The 24,730-nt window shown below is 39.9% G+C and overlaps 1 protein-coding gene across 3 annotated transcripts in view; it reads left to right on the forward strand.

Moving 5' to 3' along the window:
• Positions 1-354: 354 nt before the first annotated feature.
• The window catches only part of LOC109374692 (extracellular matrix protein FRAS1-like), a 320,228-nt gene continuing 295,852 nt past the window's right edge, over positions 355-24,730 (forward strand). For all 3 annotated transcript variants that reach the window (XM_019629460.1, XM_019629458.1, XM_019629459.1), the window contains exons 1-2: positions 355-1,336; positions 9,056-9,087. In XM_019629460.1, coding sequence (XP_019485005.1) covers positions 1,264-1,336; positions 9,056-9,087 — 105 coding nt within the window. In that variant the 5' untranslated portion in view covers positions 355-1,263. The remainder of the gene's footprint in view (positions 1,337-9,055; positions 9,088-24,730) is intronic.

Raw genomic sequence — 24,730 nt, forward strand, 5'->3', positions numbered from 1 at the left:
TCGCTGTGCCTGAGGAAAGACCACGCCATCTTCCCCCAACCCCATCCCTCCCTGGTGTGACCACTTTTGATCCCGTCCCAGACAAAGGCAATCTGAACTCTAGCAGAATGAATAAGGGGATCAGGTTGCTCTCGGCTTCCCCTCACCCGCTCCTCGCTTCTCCCCTTCCCCACGTGACTCTCTGGAATCTTTGCCAAAGCTCCGAGTCCCTGGGTCCATTTTCAAGCAGAGCAAATGAGGGACCAAGGAGGGGAGGGCGGCGGAGGAAGGCGGAGCGTGTGTCTTTTAAACGCGGGGATCCAGAGGGGCCCTTATTTTGTGCGTTTCCGGGCTCTCTGGTACGAGTGGCGCTGAGTTCGGGCGTTCTTTCCAGCTTCTGTAGCTCTTTCCTCCGTGCATTTAAAATTATGGCTCCGCCTCCACTCCCTTAATCACACTTCGACCCCGCAGACCAGCTCCACGGTGTTCGGTGCAGAGGTGGCTGTTGGCTTGGAGCAAGCCTCACCCCCGCAGCCCTCCTCACCCAGGCGAGGGGCGGGCGCGAGAAAGTAGCAGCAGCGCCCCCCGCGCCGCCCGCCGGGGTCTTTCCTCGGAAGCTTTTCAACAGTCTGCTGCAGGGAGCGCAGCCCGAGGCGGCGCCGTGCGGCTGCAGCGCCGGCAAGTACCGGGAGCTGCCCGCAGCACGGCACAAAGTTTCCTGCGAGCGGCCCCCGGCGGCCAAGGTCCGCGGAGCCCAGGAGCCGGGCCAAGAAGGAGGGGTGGGTGGGTCTTTCCCGGCTCTTGACGACCTCCTCTGCTGACGCAGCGCGGAGATAGAGTGTCAAGCGAACTTTCAAAAGCTGCTACAGACGAATCGGCGCGGAGATCTCCACGGTGGGGGACCCTGGAGCGGATGGGTCAGGCCTGAGGGACACGCTGGGAGATCCGATCAGCCGGTGACCCGCAACTTTCCGGCGAGACTGCTGCGGAGAACGGCGCTCTGCCTCCTCTTTTATTCTCCCAAGCTCTGCACGCGTTGGCGTCCTGCTTTGCTGGACAGCTGGGCAGTGGGTGAATTGAATCCCTCGCCCGCCCCGGCGCCTCCGGGCAGATGTGAGTGTCGCTCTCGGTCCGTCCATCGCCTTATTTCCCAGGAGGTAACCGTCGGCTGCCCCCCCGCCCTCGGTGCGCTCTGGTTCGGGGCGCGGAAGCCAGCGTTTTGGCGGTGAGCCGGCTCTTGGATGCTGAAGGCTGGGCTCCTCCAGCGTGGGTGCTGAAGCAGCAATGGGTGTCTTGAAAGTGTGGCTCGGGGTGGCCCTAGCATTGGCGGAATTTGCAGTATTGCCTCATTCTGAAGGTGAGAGAGCGGTGCCTTTTGTGTGTGTGTGTGTGTGTGTGTGTGTGTGTGTGTGTGTGTGTGTGTGTGTGATATCATACTGTTTCAAAAGCCCAGCAGGTTACGGTATTGTGGCTCGGGTGGAAGTTTTCTGGGATGGATGGGTGGGAGTGTAACTGGAGTGGAATTTTTCTGATATTTCTACTCCTGATTGTTTTGCATTCGGATTACAAGCGAGCCTCCCGCCTCCCTCTCTGCCCTAAGTGTATTCGGGGTGGGTGCCTGATTGAGTTGGCATCCTGAAATTGGATTCTCTTTTTTCCCCCACTTCCCCGCTGCTCCCAATGGAAAACAACTACGTGGAGCATAGGTGCGGAGCGAGCAATTGCTCTTACCTGTGTAAAAATACCTCTGCTTCTATGAGACATACAATCCAGCACCTTACGCCCCCCCCCACACGACTCCTTGTCCCAATAAGTCTCCCCGTAAGATTTTATAACTCGTTGGTTAGAGCGTGTTTTGGACTTAGGCAAATCAATTGCACTAGCAGAAATCTCCCCAGTCCAGAGAGAAACGGGCCTGCCTGCCCTGGAAAACAAGTGGTTAATAAGTTTTGCTTCATTCTCTTACTTAGCCCTCCAGGTCTCCAGGTTTCCCTCCGGGGCTCCAACCTACTGGAAAACCCCTGAGTTGGGAGAGAGAAAGAAGGAGACTGAGGGAATTGTCGCCATGATAGCAAAAGCAAGCTGGACTCAGAGAATTAAATGAATCAATGAGTAAATCAAGAGTTTGAGGGTCATGGGATGGCGGGCCCTGGGACGCCAGGCAGGTGAGCTTCCTTCCACCTTCTCCGAGGAGCTGGGAAAGTCACCTAGTTAGTGCTTGGGGAGGGGGAAGGGAGCCAGCGGGCTGGGACCAAGACGGCTTAATCCACAGCACCCGGCTCTGGGTTTCCCCTCCCGGCTCTATTCATTATTCATAGAGCTGCGGGAAGAAGAGTTCACCGCCCCACCGCAAATCAGAGCCGCAGCCTCGGAGGCAGTGGGCGTGGGGCGGGGCGCTTTCTCCGCCCTGGTGCCAGGTGGGGGCGTCTCACCGGTGCAAAGCCCGGGGCCCGAGACTCCGGACGGTGGGAGGCCCCGGGGAGGACAAAGTCCTGCCTTGGATCGACCTCCAGTCACCGGGGCATCTGCCTTTTCCTTGCTAGTTTCCGGGGAGAAAGTGGCGTGGCCTTGGAAGTCCACGCAAAGCAATGGTGACTTTACAGCGGGTAAAGGTACCACCTGCTTGCACCCTCCCGGGAAATATGTCAAGTGTGTACTATCCCCAGGAAAAGCACGTCTGGGGCCTATGCAGCCTTCCTTCAAACAAGGCACATAACCTGTAGAAACATGTCTTTATTGTGTGTGCGCGTGTGTGTGCATACTTTAAAAAAACCAAAAACTTATAAAGCTTAATTATGGTAATAAACCAGATGGCTAGAGTCAACCCGGGCCACCCAAATCTGAATTTGAGACCCCCCCAAAATTACGTTTTCACTTGGTGGTGGCTGTTTCTTATTTAGAATCATATCCCAGCAACGCGGAAAACGTGATCTCTCTCCCTAATAGCTCACCAGGGGGCAGTTGGAACGAGGCTGTTTTTCAGAACCAAGTCTCTTGAATTACAAAAGCCATTATTATTAAGAGCCTGCAGGGTTCACTCTTTAGAAGGCTGGTTAATATATTGGGCAAAGTTGAAGAAACTCCAAAGCCTTTTGATGGGGGAGGAGGCCTGCGGGCGTGAGGGGAGCTATTCCTCCAAAGATTTCTTGGAAACTTTGCTTCTTACTGTTTTATCCCACCTTCAAAACATTCTAGAATCATTTCACAGATTGGGTTGATAGATGTCTGAGAGTTTCATCCAAGTCATAATTATACTTATCTAAAAATGAATGAATGAATGATGAATATTGACATTTACTGAGTACATTATTTGCCTGGCACTATGCTAAGCACTTTATTTACTTAATCTCATTTAATTAAGTTAAATCAATTCTATAGCCTCCAAATCGGCTGTCATCAGATGAGACTTTGATTTGGGTCTGTCAGACTTTTCTTTTTCTCTTAAAAATAAGAGCATTGGGATCAAGGATAGAAAGCTTTTAAGTATAGAGATTTCCTCAAGTTTTTCTTATTATCCTTGGCAATGATTTTTAAAAATGGAAAAGAAGTATTCACATATGTGCTCCTCTTGGTGTGACATACTCTGTGACACTTTTGCTGATCAGGCCATAGCGTAATTATTGTTTCTTCTCAGTGCTCAGAGAGTATGTCACCAGTTAATAATTCTACAATTATTGTTGATAAAGGTGTAGTTTCCTTCTTCCTTACTTAGCTGTGTGCTCACTGAGGGCTTAGGATGTGTCATAGTTATTCTTATGTCTCTAACTCAGCTTCTAGTATACAGTAGGTGCTAAAAAATATTGGTCAGGTGAATGACTATTGCCAAATCGCATTCTTTTGAATTAAGATTAGACTGGCCTCCATGATAAATTGCTATATGACCTTGAATGAACCACCTAACTTTTTTGGGCTGTGGTTCTGTCATTTACAAATGCAGAAGTTGGCTAGGTGATAGCTCTAAAATACTTTTGTTAATCGTCCAGCATAGGAAAAGAAAGATCAATATTTGCTGTCTATTTTGTGGCCAGTTATAACTTTCTCATATTGAATTTTAATTATTAAAAGAAAAATGAATTTTTAAATTTTATTTTATTATTATTTTTTAAAAGATTTTATTGGGGAACTGGGGGAGGGAACCTCGTTGGGGAATCGGGGAAGGGGAACAGACAAGTTGCTGTCCTTTTGTTCTTTAGTCTAGTTGTGGAGGACGTTGCTTCACTGGCCCTTGTTGGTATTATCATTGCGCTCTTCCTGGGTGAGGCAGATCTGTTGCTGGCCACTGGACAGCCGTGAGGGCTTACAGCAGCTCATGCTGGCTGCTGGCCACTCACAGTAGCTCACGGCAGCCTACTGCAGCTCCACTGCAGCCTACGCTGTGGCCATCGGGGGAAACTCACGGCAGCCCAGCTCCAGGTCGAGCTGTTGTCCACCATCTTAGCTGTAGAGGGCGCAGTGTCACTGGCCCCTGTGGGATCCCAACCAGTGGCCCTGCTGCTCAGAGCTCGCAGTTCCCGAGCCAACTCTTAACCAATGAGCCACTTGGCCAGCTGCGAAAAATGAATTTTTACAAGCAAATTGTTGGCAGTGATAATTTACATTGTCTTACATTGCCACGCTGACAAACTACTATGATTTGAGAACTTTATAAAATCAAGATGTTAGAGAAACTTCTAGCAAATATGGCTGCTTTTTGACTCAGACTAGCTCTGTCTGCCATGATGTTTCCTGGAGAAGCACATCTTAACTTATGTTGATCTGTGGAAATCCAGTGAACTTACACTGATAGAACATGTTGACTTGGGGATAGGGAAAGCTTATTGAATTGGAGGTTAAGAGAACTGAGTTCCAGCTTGTGTCCCATTATTCCTCCTATGACTTTAGCCAATCCCACAGTCTTCCAGGCTTTTCCTATAAATGCCATTAACAGAATACACTGAAAAGGATAATTTCATAGTGTTTTATTAATGGATGTATCAGCCTATTTAGTTCTACTCTTGGCTGGAGAGTTTCTTCTGTGTAAGACTCAATGCTTAAAACTCAACATTAGGGAAGAGAAGACATTGGCTGGGAAAAACAGTCTATCTCTTCATTCTTTCATTCTACAAGTCCTTATTGAGAGCTTATGTATCAGGTAATGTCTGGTAGGGTGATACAGACATAAAAATATCATAATGCCTGCCCTCAGGAGTTTAAATACCCAGAAATTGTTAATATGAGTAAAGCAGCTAGCAGGTAAAGATATCTGAACATTGGTCCTTGGTGGGTTTCCCAATATTGAGTAAAGCAACTTTGCATCTTTTGGTTTTGGCAACTACCTGCTAGTGGGAATAAAGAGGTATTGTATTGTCATAGGCTCTTATTTCAATCATATTACATTTCTTCTCTGGGGATTGGATTCTGGGTGTTACCCACCACATATACATTTTTTAATGAGGGCACAGCCACCTGTACTCACTGTTATGGACTTGAGTGGCAATATCACTCAATTTTACGCAGGCACAAGTAGTCATAAAATACTCCACCACATGGCTCAGGAGAGGGGAGGGCCCTTTGACATGGTAAAGTTGGAGCTGTGTGCCAAATCTTACAATCTTACAAATCTTACAAAAAACATTTGGCCCATTTTCATTTGAACTACTTTATTAATTGATCTGAGTCCTGCTTGATAATAATCAGGATGTGAGCTGTCCTGTCACTCCAGAAAATGGTTCTATTTTAACTATTCCATGGTGTACAAGCCATATGCTGAATTACAACACAACATAAAGCTCGAACACTTCAATGCCAGCTTGTGGCTGGCTGCTTGCTCCTAATGAATCATGTTTTTGTGATACCGTGCTTTCCAAATCTCTTCACATCTTATGGTCATATCTGCCAAGATTTCTTTGAACTAATGGGTCTGACATTTTGTGGCCCTTGGATTTAACTTCTCTAATTTACTCAGTTTACCAGGTATAGTGTCTATCGTGAATAGTTGCAGGGTGTGAGTACTGGTGCAAATTATATCTCATATTGTCTCTGATAACTTTAGGTTTTATATAGTCATCTCATGAAGGAGTACATTATAATGTGCGAAAGGGCTTAAAAAAAGACATTTACGTATTTACATAAATATGAAGTAACATTTTTGCCTATAAGACCTGCAAGAAAGGAGCCAACTGCGTGGGAGGAAGGTCTCAGGATCTCAGCTCCCTTCTTGGCGCTGCATTCGATCATGTCACACTGCAAAACTTCATGAACTTTCTCACAGGGTGTTAGAACTGAAATTACCCAGCATCTCAGCTGTATTTGGTACCCTGAAACTGGCAAAGTTCATGGTCAGAGAACTCTAGCTCTTGTTGTCTTATTTTTCCTGTTTCCCCTTGAAGAGGGCCTGATTCTCCTTCTAGATGTGCACCATCTGTCACAATTCACCTTGAGGAGTTTCCTTTGAAGTACAAATAAAGTCATAAATCTAAACTTCAGATAGAGCTGCAGTCATTTCAGTACTCCTTAAGAAAAGAAGTGATGAGTGCAGTGATTGACTTTGTTTTCCATATTATGAGTTGATGGATTAGTGAGAAGGCCTCTGCCCTCGGGCAGAGCCTGGAGCTGCCCCAGTACCCAACACCAGCAAACCCCTGACATTATCTACTGGTGGCTGTGGAGCATGGGCTAAGGTGGGAGAAACATACTTGCTTGGAGGACTGCATCTGGCCATGGTGGTGATAAATGTTTGATAGGACTGGGCATCATTGGAATGCTTTATTTTCTCTAGAGAGTAGAAATGAGGTTTTGGAAGCTGTGTTAATGGAGTCTCATTTCTGCAGCTGCCTTCCGGGTAGAGCTGTTCTGTTTTAGGAAAGCCCTCAGAAGGCAAGGTTTATTTCTTTTGGAACTGTACATCATCAAGTGACCCAAATTGAGCTATTTCCATTTCCTAATGATGGAATTTACTAATAGTTACACATCATTTTGACTTGTGTCTAGCATATATTTGGCTTAACCAAGTGTGGTGCCACACTCAATGCTGCTTTATATTTTTATGTTTCAGTGGGTTTATAATGTCCATCTAAAACTTCCAGAAATGGTTTTTGATATGGGTACTTGGTCACTTCTTAAGATACTTGATCTCTTTTGGAGCTTTGAAAAGATACTGGCTTTTGGAAGGTAGTGGTATGGAGGAGGGCAATAAAATTATTTGAGGATGGTCTTATTCTAAAGGTTAAATTTTGTTTGTTTATTCTACAGGTTAAATTTCATTAGCTTGTACCTAAGTGATCTTTATGTTTATTTTTTAAACATCAGAATTAATTAAATATGTCCATTTAATTTAGAAATGAATTGTGTTCATATGTATTCATTTGAGCTATAAATGATTATTTATATATACATATGCATATATATCATATAAATATATAGCATATATATCATATAAATAAATAAATAAATAAATAAATAAATAAATATATATATATATGTATATATATAATCTCTTCTTTTTTGTGACATACCATAGACTGAAATACTAAACCTTGGGAAAAGAATTTCTTTCTTAAAGGAAAATAAGACAGTTAAGAAGAATTCCTTCCCAAGGTTTTTATCTCAAGTTATTCTTATTTGAATTTCAAGGGCACAAAAGTCATTTCAATAAATTTGCCCACAGAGATCTTTGATTCAAGCCCCAAGTATAAATAGCTGTCTCATTTTCTTTGAAGATTGTTCTTAATTCCGTCATTGGTGGATAAGGTAGGCCAGGCCTTTTCTGAGAAGTTAATATTTTTGAGACTTCATGAATGACCTGTTAGAGGCCACGCACTGTAGGAAAATGTGTCCTTCTCCCTTTGGACACCAAGTGTGGCACATTGTCAAGATGTGCTTCTGCTATTCCAGTCAGTTTTGCAGCCTCAGTTTTGAGAGAGTAGCTGTTAGCACACTATCCACATGTTTCCAGGTTAAATCACCTGTTGTGCTGTTCAGAACTGGTTGAGAATGTGTAAATTTTTTTAAAAATTAGCATAGTAATTTCATATTGTTTTCAAATATAAAACTTAGAAAAGACTTATTTTATGATACACTGGTTATTCAGAATATACAGGCTATCCCATTCAAATTCAGCCTTCTTTTCCATTTAGAAGCAAATCATTTGTTGCTTTTTATTTGGTACATAATGAGGAGGAAATATAATGATGTGTCTGTTTATAACCAGCCCATTAGAAAAAAAAATGAATGCAAAGAGGGTGAAAGGAATCTTGGAGGTCAGGTTCAACTAACTATAGTCTACACCACTCTCCTATAAAATGTTTTGATATCCCTCAAGAGGAACATATTATGTTAAAGGCATGAAATAGATAATCAACCAGGTACCTGAGTGGATGTCTACTATGTGAAAAGTTAGGGAAAACAGTAGAAGCAATCTCCATCCTAAGAATATAGACACAGGTAGTGGGGTAGATGCAACAGTTCCACAGCCTTAGCAAGGCTGCCACAAAGAAGTATACAAGAATGAATTCATATACAGATGATGTAGGCACAAAGTGCTATGAACTCAAAGGAGACTGAGCATAATTCTGTGGGCCGGAAAGCTTCATGAAGGAGATGAGATCACGTTCAATGAACTTGAATAGACCAAATGTATCTCCTGCAGGAAATGAAAATGAGCAAAGGCATTGAGATTATGGAGGTATTATCACAGGATCCTAAGTTGGCTTCTTGAGTTGGACTAGAGACTCTGCATAAGCAGAGAGTTGCAGAGAAGCCTGGTTAAGTACATTGGGACTGGATTATGGAGGCTTTGCTGATTTATCACAAATAAAAATAGACACTGTATTTATAGCATGCTTTATAAATACATTTATTTTAAAACTCAAATAGTAAGTTTTAATGATGCTTTACCTCACGTGTGTCCCAGAACTTTTGTTTTGGTGTGTGGGGTTATTTCCCAGGGGGCAAAATGCTCCAGCCTCTAATATTTTAGAAAAAGCTCGGTTTCCCGATTACGATGCATTAGAGGCAGTTTTCACCTAAATGTGCTCGGACAGCGCGTTTTGGTTTATTTATGCATCCCTTTTAATTCTTGTTTTGTTTTTCCCCACAGGTGCTTGTGTCTATCAGGGTTCCTTGTTGGCGGTAGGTCATTTTTAATATTTTGGGTTTATTTCTTTTGAATGTAAAATGCTTGATTGAGGTTACTGAGTGAGTAAGGTGACCCTGACATTGTAAAATATGTTTATTTTCCTTCACAGTTTGAGGATTATCCCTCATCCTGGCATAATCGTGCTCAATTACTTAATACTTTTTTCCAGAGTGAATTAGTTCCATTCAGATACTCAGATATTGGAAGAAAAGTTCAAACACCTAATGCATAATTTGCATTCCATGGCTGTCCTTTGTGTGCTTTCAATCAGAGAGAAAATTAGATCCCATTCTCTTGTCAGATATGAAGTGGGGCACAATTTGTTTATCTTCCTGTTGCATTTGCTTCTTCCTTTGAATCCCCTCCAAAAAAGTATGATTATTAAATTGAGTACAATATGGAGGATTCCTGATTATTGCTTTGAATTCATGGATTTAAGATTTGGTAAACAACAAACAAATTAACATTTTTATCTCTGAAGCTTTGCCATGTAGAGTAGAATCGATTTTGAATTTACAGTCGGGATGACTTGGGGGAAAAGCTGAGGCAAGTCTTCTGCATTTTTTTTCATTAATAATGTACTACGGTGCATAACAGTGTGTTAAAGCCTTATTGAAAAAACTATCTATGGTCCATCAACTCTAATAAATGGTGCGACAAGTCATTCTTCACCACTTTTTTTATTCTGGTTTAATAAATGCTGTAATAAAAACAACACTGAGATGGTTGGAAAGGGTTTGCTCATTTACATTGCAACTTGCTATTGACATGTGTGATATTAAGAAGTCATCTTGGATTATCTTTGTGGTGTTGAAATGGATGGGAAATATCTGAAATATCCAAGAGTCTAGATCATGTGGATATTCACAGTAATATTCTTGAGTCTGAACTTTATGTAATATTGTTACTGCACTGGAGATTTGTGGGTTTTTTCTTCTGTATGTTTTTCTATTAAAGAATCAAGAGAAAGCCATTTCCCCTCTCTTTCTTATTCTGTGCCTTTAAAAGCCTACTTTTCCTTCTGTGTAGTCTTTAATACATTTTAAAATTCATTTTAAAATCAATGTACTATAAAATAAATCATCAGTTTTGGGAACTCTAGTAGCTATTATAAACAAGTCAGTTATCCATGTTAATAATACAAAGAGGATTGCTTCTTGTATAGAGGGCTTCACAATTTTTCAATATATTTTCATAGCTATTGATTTATCTGATACTTACAATAGACCAATGAAACAGACAGGCCACATATTGTTTTATACCCTTCCCCTTTTTAATGAAGAACCAAGGATGTGAGAGTGATTAAGAGATTTGTTCAAGGTCATTGACCATTAAGAGGTGGAGCAGTCTTTCTGCCTGTATCTGAAGAAAAGTGGCTGGACTATCTTCTATATGTGATACTGTTGTGTGTCATTGTACATTTGAATATGAAAGTGTCAAGTACTTTGAACAAGAGAGGTACTTGTTCAAATTAAACGAGAGGCTGTGTAGTCCATTTGCATTTAACAGGTGGCCTTCTCCCCTTTGTTCCATGCTGATGTCCAGTCTCATGGCTGCTCAGGGACAGGCAGTAGGCTGTGCTCTCGGGCACCAGCACACTCCTGACCCTTCTAGTTGGCTTCTTTGTTTACCAGACTCTCCTACCTTTGTTCCTAAACCTCCCCAAGCCTGATGTAATTATCGTTGTAGTTATGCCATCTAGTCAGAAAGGCAATACACATATTATAATAATAAAGATTGTTATTTAGAGGAAAAACTGATGGTTGCTAGTGGAACGGGGGCGGGAATGAGGGAGAAGGGGAAGGAATTAGAGGGCATAAATAGGTAACTACAATATTGCCACAGGGATATGAAAGACAGTTCAGGAAATATAGTTAATAATGTTGTAAATATTTTGTAGGGTGTCAGATGGTCACATACCTTGTTAGGGAGACCACTTCATGAATGGGATAGAGACTTGATCACTGCACTGTACACCTGAAGCTGATGCTGTATAATATTGTATGTCAACTATAATTGAATATATATATATATATATATATANATATATATATATATATATATATAGTCATGGGATGTGGAGTATAGTGTGGGAGTGGAGTTAATGGAATTGTAATAGATATGTATGATGATATTGGGGGGGAGTGGGGTGGCAGATTGGGAGAGGGGGGTTGTCACTTTGAGGGATAAAAAGTATAACTATTGCACTGTGTTGTACAGCTGAAACTAATTTAAAAAAATTGTTTATTTCACAATAAAAAAATCATTCTAGCAATATTGAATTTCCTCTATTTGACAACTGTACTGTGATTATATATAGAATATTCTTGTTCTTAGGAAAAGTATACTGAAGTATAAAGGAATAAAGGGCCATGATGTATGCCACTTACTCTTAAATGGTTCAAAAAATAATAGACAGTGATAAAATATGTAGCTTTTTAAAAAAAATTGTTAAATCTGTATAAAGTGTATAGGGGAGTTCTTGAAACTTTTTGGTAAATTTCACAGTAAAGGTTTAAATTAAAATAAGGAAAAAATATTGTTATTAAACAAACATTTATTGAGTGACAACTGTGCCCCTGCTCTTCTAGGCACTAGGAATGTGTCAGTGAACAAACAGGCAAAATCTTTGCCCTCATGAAACTCAAAAAAATTCTAATGAGTAAAATATATAGTATGTCAGGTAAGTGCTATAGAGAAAAACAATACAGAGGTGGGGAGGTAGAAAAGGCTGAATAGAGCAAAGATGGCTCCTTGAAATAGGATGACAGGGAAGCCCTCACTGAGAAGGTGATCTTTGAACAAAGACCTGATTATAAGAGCTAGCTCCCAGATACCCAGGGGAAGAGGATTTTGAAGAGGGTGTATAGCAAGTGTGAAGTTTGAAGAGGGTGCTTGCTTGGCTTTTTGAAAAAGTACGTGGAGGTCAGAGTGGCTGGGGCACGGGATTCAGGGTCAGGGTGGCAGAAGATGAGGTCAGAGAGGTGGGCAGGGGACAGAACATGTGGGGTCTTGCATGGACTTTAACTTGTCCTTTCAGTAAGATGGGTTAGCCATTGGAGGAGCTAGAGCAGAATGACAAAATCTGACTTGTAGCTTAACTAAACTGGTGAAATATAAATGTGAAAAAAAATATCATTCTTGTTTCTAGGGACACTATGTTGAATACTTTAAAAAGATTCCATAGAGGTGAGTCAATAAAAATTTGCTGTCAAATTAAGTGTGAGAAAAGCAACTATAGAAAAGTGGGGAAAATACAAAAATCCAGAGAGATCCTGCATTTGGATTTATTTGCAACCACTAAGTTTTCTTTCCATTAAGGAACTTCACAGTGGAAATGAAGATGATGTAGAGTGGAGCTAGTTAACTGTCTGCATAACTCATTGCTGCTCTCTCTCCACATGACCTGGTCTTAAAGAAAGGCATTGCACCTCCATCAATGAAAGTGAACGAATGTACGTTTATGTATCTTGATTTAAAATAAAGAGTTTAAGAATATTTCTATACTATTCTAGCATTATATAACTCTTTGGGTGAGAGGATATTTACTGTAAGGGGCTTCACAGTTGAGAGCTGGCTCTGAGGATGGTGGTGTGGTGTCTCTGCCCCAAACCCTGTAACGCATTTTAGAGCTAGGAGTAACTTCAGAGATCATGTAATCCAAACTCTTCACCTTATAGGTGAGGAAACTGGGGCAGGGATGTGGTGGTTTTGAGCTTCATTCATTTCTCACATGAATAACCAGAAGTGGAGAGTGGGTCTGGTTGAAAATAGCACCAGCTTTATCCAGAATTCCATAAAACATACCAAGTAGATGAGAACGTGGATGGATGTATGCACTGGCTGCTAGCTGCTAACTCTTGACCTGTCTTGTGAGGATTCCTCCCACTGATATCTTTTCAATCTCATCACTTGTTGCCTAGGCAGCTGCCAGATACAGTGGAACATCCATGGCCCTTGTAGTTTGACAGACTTGCTTCGCTTCTTCCTCATCGGCTGCAAACCAGCTCTGTGACCGAGAGCAAGTTAAATTGCCTTCCCGAATCTCTGTCACCTCCTATGTGAAATGGGATAAATAAAGCATCTCCTGGAGGGTTTTTGTAAAGTAAAAAGATAATGTGGGGAAGACATCCAGATGTAGTGTCTGGCATGTGTTTTTCCACCCTAACAAATCCCTCTTTACCAACCAAGAGGAACAAGAGGAAGAAGAGACAGTTATTAAGCACTTACTGCATACAGTAAAACCTTGGATGGCGAGTAACTTGGTTTGAGAGTGTTCTGCAAGACGAGCAAACATTTCGAATACATTTTAATGTAATCAAGCGATATCTTGCAATACGAGTAGTTTGTTTCCGGAACGAATTATGCTCGCAAAGCAAGGTATTACTGTATTTCATACTCTCAACAGCCAGGACATAAGTTTTGTCTTTACAGATAAGGAAACCAAGGCTCAAAAAGTCTAAGTCACTTGTCCAAAATTACACAGCTAGTCAGTGCTGGAGGAGGAGAGGGTTCAAACTCAGTTCCAGCTCTGAAGCGATTTCACCAAGCATGCTGTTTCTCATGGCCAAGGCAGCCTGTTTGTCATCTCTGAACACACTAGTGTATTTCACCTTCAGTCTTACGTGCCCACCCCCTCCCTGCTGCACCTGCCATGCAGTTGTCTCTGCCAGTCTCTCTCCTGACCTGCAAAAGCCAGCTGTCCCTGGCTAACCCCTTCCCATTTAACTGAGGCCCTTCTGTACTAGTGTGCACTAAATTCACCACACCATGCAGGAAACATTTAGGGGGTCATTCCATCTTAAAAATATGTGACACATACACACACCCAACAGCAGGTTGTGTTTCCCAACTTTGACAGCTCTATTGACATGTGACATTCTGGGGTGACTTGGTTCTAAGCCACATGTAGCTCTCACTTATGTATTGACTTCAGCTGTCTCCCTTCTCCTTTTTTTAACACTGTATTCTCTATCTTTCATTTCTTTCCATTCCTCAGGTCAGAAATTACCAAAAGGGACTCAAAATACTCAGCAAGTTCCTACACTTTGAGAAACACTGACTAATGTATTTTGGGGTATGCTTCTTACCCCATAATACCCCTGCACTCCTGGGCTCTTAGGACTTTCTCTAAAGTCAGCCCTTGTGGAAGAGAGTGTGATTGTGTTAAGTTAGAAATCCATCAGAAGGAAACTACCTAGTTAATCTGTTTAGCTGTGATGGGCGTTGAGTGAGAGGAGGAAATTAAATTTTATATTTCAAAAATTTCACCTATCTCCTATTCTTTTTCAACTCTGAGTTAAAAGAATTTCACTTTCTTTTGGTATCACCATAAGCAAACAATTCTCCTTTATTAGGGTCTTCCGGGGGGTGGATAGACTCTTAATCTCAGTTTTTACATCTGTAGAATGGAGATGAACTACTTACTTCATAGGGTTGTGGTGAAGGTTAAAAGAGACCAATATGAAGCACATAGCCTAGTGCTAAGTGACTTACAATGCTCAATAAAGGTTAGCTGCTGTTATTGTTGCTATAAAATAGTTACACTGGGAAAATTTGGGCAAAACTACTCTTCTTCCCTAGATCTAAAGTGTTAAGGTTGGGGTTTTCCTTATTGGAAAACTTTTCCTCACAAATGCTGACAAACTGAATCTTGAGGCACTTACTTTTAGCAGACTTGAAAGAAAGAAGCTTAAAAATGTGGAGTGTTCACTATATATGGTATAACACAGTGGAAAGATCCAGGCTTTGGAGTTTGAATCTCGGTTATGCTTCGTACTTGCTGTGTGGCCTCAGATAGGATATTGTATGTAGCTGAGTCTCAATTTCATCTTCTATATAATGGGGATTATATTCCTCATATGGTTGATGTGAGGATTAATTGAGGGCATGCTTGTGGAAGAATGCAGAACTGTGCTCATAGCATATGGGTGGCAACACGAAGTTAGAGTGGAAGTGATGGAGTGACCAAGGCCAGGGTGTCTTGTTTTGGGTCCTGGCTCTGTGATGATGAGCTGTGTGGCATTGAGTCAGTCACTTGAATGAAACCAGATTTCAGTTTCTAAATTTGTAAAATGAGAGCGTTAGATTAGATCCTCTCTAAGATTCCTTATTGCAGTGCTATCCAAAAGAACTTTTTCGGCTGATGGAGATATTCCATAGCTGCTGTCCAGTATGATAGCCACGGCCCACATTTGGTTATTGAGAACTTGAAATGTCACTAGTGACACAGAGGAGCTGAATTTTAAATTTTGTTTAATGTTAATTCAAATTTAAATTTAAATGGTCATGTGTGGCTCATGGCTACTATATTGGACCATGAAATTTTATAGCTTTAGAATTTTTAACACACTTGAGTACTTAAACTTGAATTATAGTCTCATGAATGGTTCTCACTCTCGGTGAAGGCTCATTGTAGGTTGTTAGCAGTTGTGAGGAATGTCACAAGAAATTTGTTAAGAGTACCTGAGTTTCTGTTAGTTTAAGTAACTTGAACAGTCATCTCTGTTACAACACTACTCTCCCTATATTGCTCAGTGTGTTTTCTTGAATAAAAGGAAACAGGATGGAGTTACACTGGAGCACTCACCAGCAATCAATCTTACATGTTCCATTAAAAGTTTTCTCCAACTTTTTTGAGGTGAAGCTTGACAAATAAAATTGACAAATAAAAATTATATATATAATATATAACTTCCATACTGTTTCCCACAATGGCTGTACCAATTTCCTTTCTTACTAACAGTGTATAAGGGTTCTCTTTTCTCCACATCCTCGCCAACACTCATTGTAGCTTGTCTTTTTTGTAATAGCCATCTTAACAAGTATGAGGTGATATCTCCTTGTGGTTTCAATTTGTATCCATTACAATTTTTACAAAATATCTTTGGTGTTTTGTTAAAGTCTAATATATTTGTGGGAGTGTTATCCATTATAGTTTATGTTGTGGCAGAAAAACATTGAGAACATCTGATGTAATCCATAGGCCTTGTTTATTGGGTTTAAGGAGGATTAAGGAAGACAATTAGAGCTCTTCAGTGCTAGCGTCCTTTCAAAAAATTGGTGTGCTATATATAGCATTACTTTCTTTTTTTGGAACCAACACAAAAGAGATAGCCCATAGAAGTGAAAATGTCTCAGACTTGCATTTGTGCTGGTACTCAACAACATGCTCTATAGATTTTATGGAGAAGTGAAATGAAGACAATTTGGAAGCGTCCTCTATTATGTGGTCAAAGTCCCCCTCAACACTTAGCAAACCTTGGTCAGTGGCTACTATTAAACACCTTAAATGTCTCAGCAGCAGTGGACTACTTGGCATGCTGTGGGTATACTCAGAAGGAAAGCAATAAAATCAGCCATTCCTTAATTTCCCTTAAGAGTCCTATTGGGTATTGTAGGATATTGCTGTTTTTTGTTATAGCTTAACAAGAATTCATCATTTTTTAATGCCTGAGGTCCCTCTTCATTTATTTTTAAATACTGAGTAATATGCTTTTAAGTGGAGAGGCTACTCTTTATTAAAATGTACTTATTCTGGGGTAAAAACTTTATGGTTTTGGCAGAAAACCAGTAGCATATCACTATGCTAGTACTGGAATAAATTTTGGGACGTAATAAGCTTCCTTTAACTAGAGGTATTCAAGTGGAGACTGGACAATCAGTAGTATCAGAAATGAGAGAGCGGTAGCTTAGTCTGGATGCTTCCAAGGGGCCTTCTAATTTGAGTTCTTGCGTGGACTGAAAGTTAGAGCTGTGCATTTCTGCATAAGGAAGCTTTTAGAGAGGGTGAGGAAATCTTTTGACTCCAGAGTATACAATGAAGGGTTTCTCCCCTACATTTCTTCAAAGGCAGCTGTGTTGTACCCTTGGGTGCTCGGTGGTGAGAATTGGGTTCTAGGTGCCTCAGATGATTTTTTATTCCTTGTAGGGCTTTTACAATGTGTGTATCATAATCAGAAGTGCTAGCTTCCTTTCTGTGGAATTTATATCTTCTTAGAATATTTGTGTGAGAGGAATAATGCAAGAGATTTTGTGCTTTTATTGATGAATAATCCATATGCACTTTCATTCTTATTCATATTCTTGTGGTAGGAACAGATGTTTAAGTTAAGAAACACATATCTTACACTTAGTTTTGAATTTAGAAGATGCAACTGAGCTTGGCAGACATATTAATTTGTTCAAATTATGTTACATGTGATCATATATCTCAATTTTTTGGTCAGAGCATACATTCCCCACACTTTTTTTGTTGTTGTTAAGTTTGTGTCATTTTTGCTCCAAATTGCCTTACAACCTGATACCTCATTTTGTTTTTCTTCTCTGTTTGTCTGTTTCTAACTACAAAATATATGCATATATATGTTTATTTTAGTCATGTTGCATTTATTGTTCATATGTATATGTCCCCTAGAAAAGAACTGTCACTCATTTATGGCAACTTATGGTATAATCTTGTCATAGTTTACTTACTTTTTAAAACATTTTTTTATAGAGAACATTTATTTATTTATTTTTTTAAAGATTTTTATTGGGGAATTGGGGGGATGGGAACAGTGCTGGGGAATTGGGGGAAGGGGAACAGATAAGTTGCTGTCCTTTTGTTCTTCAGTCTAGTTGTGGAGGACGTTGCTTCACAGGCCCAAGTTGGCACCATCATTATGCTCTTCCCAGGAGAGGCAGATCAGTTGCCGGCTTCTGGATGGCCGCTCACTGTGGCTGCTGACCGCTCATGCTGACTGCTGGCTACATACGGTAGCCCATGGCAACCCACTGCCACAGGGGCTGCAGCCTATGCCATCGCCAGTGACTCATGGCAGCCCAGCTCCAGGTTGCGCTGTTGTTTAGCATCTTAACTGTGGAGGGCAGTGTCACTGGCCCTCATATGTGGGATCCGAACCGGGGCCCTCTGGCATCCCAAGCCAGTTCTTAACCATCGCGCCACTCAGCCAGCCCAGTTTACTTACTTTTTAAAGCCCTCTGCTTACTAAGGGAAAAGATAATATATAAATATTAAATGACAATTATGAGTTCAACTAATGTTTTCTTGGAATTTGAATGACAGTCTAAAGAAAAGTTGGCTTTGAAAATTTCATATGAATGGCAAATATTTTTTTTTCTGTGACTGGAAGGGACACTTTAAATATAAAATTGGCACAAAATAATTAAAAAAATAATCTGAGCAGTTTTATGTAAAATAAGTGCATAGCCTCTGGTATCCCAGCTAAGTTCTTAGCAGTGATTTCTTAGGCTGCCACAGTTTATAAGGTAAATGAAAGGAAGGGGGAATGGGAAAAGGTGTCATAGTAAGAAAACGTTTTTTTGTTAGTACCCAGGAGGCACTTGTATTTGGACCATGGCCTGTGAGCTCTTTCCTGACAGCTCCCAAGATTGGTTATTTATTAAACTTATGTCATTCCTTTCCTCCAAAGGGAAATTGAGCGGGTGGGGAAGGGATGGGGGTGAGGAGGGTGTCTACACTGGAGAGCAGATTTCATAGTTCCTTGTACCTTACATTCTTGAAATGTTTTTGTAATAGTGAGCAGGAGAGAATTTTTAACAGAAATGGATACTTATTATTTGGTGTTCTTACTGTATGGGGTTTTCCTATCACCCAGAAGGAACTTGGTCTAAGAGATGAGAGAAAAGAAATAGAAGGAACACTAACCTAAAATGAGTGGCTAAAAAGAAACCTTTTTCTCTCTCATATTTTCTGTATGATAGTTGTATGATAGTTGATCCAACCAGATTCAACTTCCATGTGCTAGAAGATATGAGTTATAGCCCCAGATCATGTAGTAACAGATCCTAGGTTGCCCTATAACCCCTTTTCTTCTTTTCTCTACTGACAAAGTCCTAATATTTTTGTAGTCCCCATCCCTTGCTCACATGACTTGTGTAAATCCTAATTGTAAGCTAATTAGCAAGTTTTCATTCCTTTGCCAGGATTGTTTAGGAGTGAGAGTATAAGACCTAGTTATGGCCAATGAGATATGCATGGACGTCTGCTAAGTTTTTGGGTGCTTGAAAGGACCTCTATAAATAGCTCTCTCCCCCCAGTTCTGAACAAGTTGAGAAATAAAATAAAGAATAAATATAGAAGTAAAAACATCACGTTTTATTTTTCAATCAGTGAAGCTAAGGTGGAGGATATAGCTTTAGTTTTCTTAGCAAAATGGGCTTACTGATTTTGAATCCCAGTCTCAGGCAGACTTAGGCATTCAGAGTTAGAGCTTTACTGAGGCAGCTTTCTCATGCAGAAGGGCTGCTCAGGGAAGAATTACTGGAGAAGCAGAGTAAAACTTATGCTCTTGGTCGATGGATTTGCTCCCTAAAAAGGAGGAAAACCAAAATGAGTTAAGCATGCCCAGTTACTCTTTTAAATTTACCAGTTAGATCAATCATGCCACCTTCCCAGGGAAAGAAAGGGTGATTGATATGCTGATATCCCTTCAGAAGAAGGAAACCTCAGGAGAAAGAAGAATTCTTCATTAATGGGAAATTTTGAAACTTATTCTTTGAACATTGGCATGTGAAGTTGTGATCCCTGGAGCCATTGCTGCCATTTTGTAGCCATTTGAATACCTAACCAGCATAGAGAGGTGGATGGAAGAGAAAGATGGAAAGAGTTTGGTTCCTTGAGGAGTTTGGTTGTTGATCTGCTGACTTACATGTAACCAGCAAAGGAACAGACCTTTCTGGGGAACTGATATATGAGTTAAGGAATTCCCTCATTGTTTAAACCAACATAAGTAGGATTTTATGTTACTGTAGCCATAAGCATTCTAACCAATACTCTACAATCAGATAATAAAGTAAGTTCAAAGCACTTTAGGGTATCAGTATAGGAGTATAGCAGTAGGGGCGCAGGTTCTAGATTCAGACTTCCTGAGTTTGAGTCTGACCTCTTCACTATTGTTTGACCTTGGGCAAGTTACCTACCTCATCTTTAAAATGGAGATAATAGTTGTGTCTATATTACAGCACTGTTGCAAAGACAAATGAGATATTACATGAAAGTACCTGGGATATGGTAGGTAGTAAGTATGTGGTAGTTATTGAGAATACTGTCATTCATGGAGGAAACCATTTTTGATCTTGGCCTTGAGATATGGGTTAGTTTAGAGTTAGAAAAAATGAGGGAAGAACTCTTAAGATAGAGGATCAGTATGAGTAAAAGCATAAATGGCAAAGATATTCCACTTTGATTGAAGTGTGAAAGTGATGGGGTGAAGCACTAAGAATGGGATTTTTAAATTCTAGGTCACATAGGACCTGGAAGTAGGCATTTGACATTCTGTAGGCAGTCACTTTGAAATAACTTACCCTTTTTTTATAAAAAATAAAAAAAAACAGCTTTATTGAGAAATCACTCACATGCCATGCATTTACCCTTTTAAAGTAGTTTTTAGTATATTCACTGAGTTGTGCCACCACCACCGTTATCTAATTACAGAACATTTTCAGCACCCCAACAAGAAACCCCCTACCCCCGAGCAGTCATTACCTATTTCTCCCAGCCTGACCAGCCACTCGACTCCTTTTGGTCCCTATGATTTGCCTGTTCTGGCCGTTTCATATAAATGGCTTCATATAATGTGTGGCCTCTCTGATCTTCATGTTATGCTTTAAGAGTGAGCCTCTGTACTTTTCTCTGAGCACTTTTGTCTGTAACAGACCTACAACAGCCACCAGAGCCTGAAAAGTTGCCCCCACAAAGGCATCTCTTTCTCTGTCTCTCAACCAAGGCTCAACCAAGTGCTCAGGTGGAGATGGGAGACCTCGGATGTCCGCCATCAAATTTTCACTGTCAGACATTGGTGAGTTTCATGTGTCTTGCAAGTTGGAATAATTTCAGAAGGCCCCTCTTACCCACTGGGATGCTGAAATATATAGAGGATGGCCATATCCTCAGTACCCTTTAGTTGTGGTGAGAAGCAAGGTTAGTTTCTTAGGTGGCATGGAGCCACCTTAAACAAGGAGCAAGGGCTGGGCATCTATGATGTCTCTTGCTCAGAACTCAGCACTGGCTGGACCTGAACATTTGGCTCTTGGTCTAAATAACTTGATACAACCCTTGACTAGGTTGACCTTGGCCATGTCCTTGAGGGCCAAGAGGTTGCCTTGAGGTCCACATGGTTTCTGGTTGAGTCACTAGCAAATAAATTGTCCTTGATGCTTACTGGGACCTGTGGGCGGGGGAGGCACCATGGTGATGACCTTTGATGATAAACAGACCATTGGGACCAGAATGTGGCCTGCAAAGGCCTCCTAGAACCATATGCAGGAACTGCTGCATCCCGGGGCTGGTGGGAGTAAGCTGCCAATAGATATTTTGGTTACTAGATTATGAAAGTAGAGCAAATGTATAGTCCAAGGGTATAAAGGTCATATGGCCCGAGTGGTAGGCGATGGCATTGTTCGTGCTTGACTGGCGAAATCCTGGGCTAACTGCTTCCTCATGCACATCACCAAACAGTTAGGGTGTACATGTCAGACAGTAATCAATATCATCCATTTGGATTTGACCATGGGTTTAATTGTAGCTCTGCTCTTTAATTAAGTTTTGGTGATTATCCTTCCTTCGCACCCATGAGGCTTTGGTGAGGATGGAGGTAATGATGGTCCCTGGCATCCCTGGATATGAGCGTGCTAGTGCAGCCTTGGGACCTGGGGAGCTTCAGTGACATTCTCTGTCACGTCCCCACCTCTCAGACCTGTGAAGCTCAGATGAGATCATGTTTGTGAATATACAGTTGGCCCTCTGTGACTGCAGGCTCCACATCTGCAAATTCAACCAACCACAAATTTAAAATATTCTAGAAAAGTTACATTGTTGCTGATATGTACTGTGTAGTACAGACTTTTTAAAAAAATCATAATTTCCTAAAGAATGCAGCATAACAATAAATAAATAAATTTAAAAAAAAAATCAGTCACACAATGTGATATATAATGTATTATAGAAATGCAGACTTGAAACCTATGTAATTTTACTAATCACTGTCACCCAAATAAACTTAATTTAAAAAAAAAAAAAAAAGAATGCAGCATAACAGCTATTTACATAGCATTTACATTGTATTAGGTATTATAAGTAATCTAGAGGTAATTTAAAGTATGTGTGTAGGTTATATGTAAACACTATGTCATTTTGTATAAGGGACTTGAGCATTCTCAGATTTTTTTGCCTTTGGGGTAGCCATTACACATATACATATATATATATTTATATAAATAAATAATATATATTATTGTTAGTTTCAGGTGTACAGAACAATGCAATAGTTATCCTTTTCACCCCTCACAAAGTAAAACCCCCCCTCCCCTCATCCACTGCCCTCCCACCCACGATGTCATACTTATCTGAAATAATTTACTCTTGAATTCTAACTCTTTCACTATAAACTGATCAGTATATTGTTGGAAATGAGATGTCATGGCACCCTCCTTGGCCATGTTTCTCCCTCTTCTCATTCTCGCCAGGGTCCCGATGTAATTGCTCTGTTAAGCTTTGGAGAGGATGTGGGTGGCTCCATGTAACTAATCATCATTGCTGAAAAAAAAGATCAGTTGGCAGACATATGCCTACAGTGAAGTCAGTGCTGTTATGCTCATTATTAGTTCATCAAAGGGGTTTATTTGGAATTATATCAACTGAAACTCCCTATTAGTAGGCATTAATCCACTCTTAATATTGATGTTCATAAGGATGCCCCTCTCGAGGTGGTGATACAATCTTTTCCCTTCCTCTTTAATCTAGTTGGCATTTCTCATTTCTCCTTCATATTTGCAATGATTAAATTATGTTCTGGATAGTATTAGAATAAAGTACATTTTATTGTGTTAAAATAGTTTTTTTCATGGAGACCTGATTATTTTATATATACTACCCCAGATTTTGAACAGTATAGTTTTTCTCCCATTCTGGACAACAGAACTTACTGTCTTTTTGTTTGCTTCTTAGAGTTTTATAAGAATTATAAATTTCTACACTTAACGTATATTTTTAGCTTTAAAAAATTATTCTTTAAAATTTATTTTCCAATTACAGTTGACATACAATATCATGTTAGTTTCAGGTGTACAACATAGTGATTAGACATTTATGTAACTTATGAAGTGATTACCTGAAAAGTCTAGTCCATCTGACACCATACGTAGTTATTACAATATTATTGACTATATTCCCTACATTGTACTTTACATTCCCATGCCTATTAAAAAACTATATTTACTAGATTAATTTTTCTTTACTTTCATCAAAATCATTTACTATTATTACAAATTGGTAAAAAATTAAAAAACTGAACAATTTTAAATGTAATGTTTAGTTAAATTTATTATTTTATGTTTTGTATGGATGGGAGATTAGAAACAAAAAGACACTGTTTATGATATAATAAATTTTTTCAGAAATTTAAAAAAGTGTGTTTTTTAAAAGAAAGATCAAGTGTGGTAGGATATTTAAGGAATAGTAAACCTCTTGAAAAACACGAACTGCCAGAAAAGATTCTTAATAGCTTAAGGTTTAGGAGAAGAGAGGAAGGTTTTATGGGAATAAAATGGTATGCGTGTGGAAAGCATAGAATCAAATGTTAAATGGATGCTTTGGTTATCACAGTAGAATGAATTAAGCTGTTGAAAACAAAAGTGTTTTTATATTTCTTACTGTTTCATGATGACTTGAAGGAAAAACATCAATAATAACAGTCAGGAGATAAATGTAAAGCTTAATAAATGAAATATATGAGCATCAAGGCTTGTGTGTTCCTGTGAGGAGTTTTTATGCAGATTTACTAAGGTCAATGATACTTACAAAGTAAAGGAGATTGTAAACTTAGAATTCAATTTTTTTATGTACTATAAATAAATTATTGCGTTAAGAAGAATAAAATTAAAATGGGTAAGCAATAGCATTTTTTAAAAACCAAACCACAAAACCCAGAATATCACCCCAACTTTTGAGAATGATAGCTTTCCTTTTTGGTTTTTCTAAATGAAAATGGCCATGTTGTTTCATTTATCCTATTAATAAGAATACAAATTTTTTCTAAAAGAAAAGAAACTCAACAAATATAAAATATAAAAAGAAGGGAAAAATCTCCATTAATTCCACAAACAAAAATAATTCCTACTGAATATTAGATGAATTTATTGCAGATAAGTATGTGTGTGTATTGTGTGTGTGTGTGTGTGTGTGTGTGTGTGTATGTGTGTGTGTGTAACAAAGGCATTACAATATGCATATTATTTGGTTACTGGTTTTTTAATTTAATACTGTATACTGACTATCTTTCTATGTCAGTACATATCAACCTACATCATAAATCAATCATGGATAAACTGTAAGTTACTTTAGCCATCCCTACTTATTGGTATTCGTATTACAATATTTGTTATTGTAAACAACACTGATGGACATTTTTGCACTTTTCAATTATTTCCTGAAGGTAAATTTCAGTTATTTCCTGAGGGTAAATTCTCTAGAAATACAATTTTTGAGTCACATTATATATAATTTTAAAAGCATATTTGTGAATAATTGCCCTTCATGGAAGTCATACTAGTCCCTTCCCACCTCCCCCCCTCTTATAGCTGGGATTAGTAGTGAATTTGATGTAAGGATAAAAT

Source organism: Hipposideros armiger, unplaced genomic scaffold (assembly GCF_001890085.2).
Source record: "Hipposideros armiger isolate ML-2016 unplaced genomic scaffold, ASM189008v1 scaffold_857, whole genome shotgun sequence".
NCBI classification, from domain to species: Eukaryota; Metazoa; Chordata; class Mammalia; order Chiroptera; family Hipposideridae; genus Hipposideros; species Hipposideros armiger.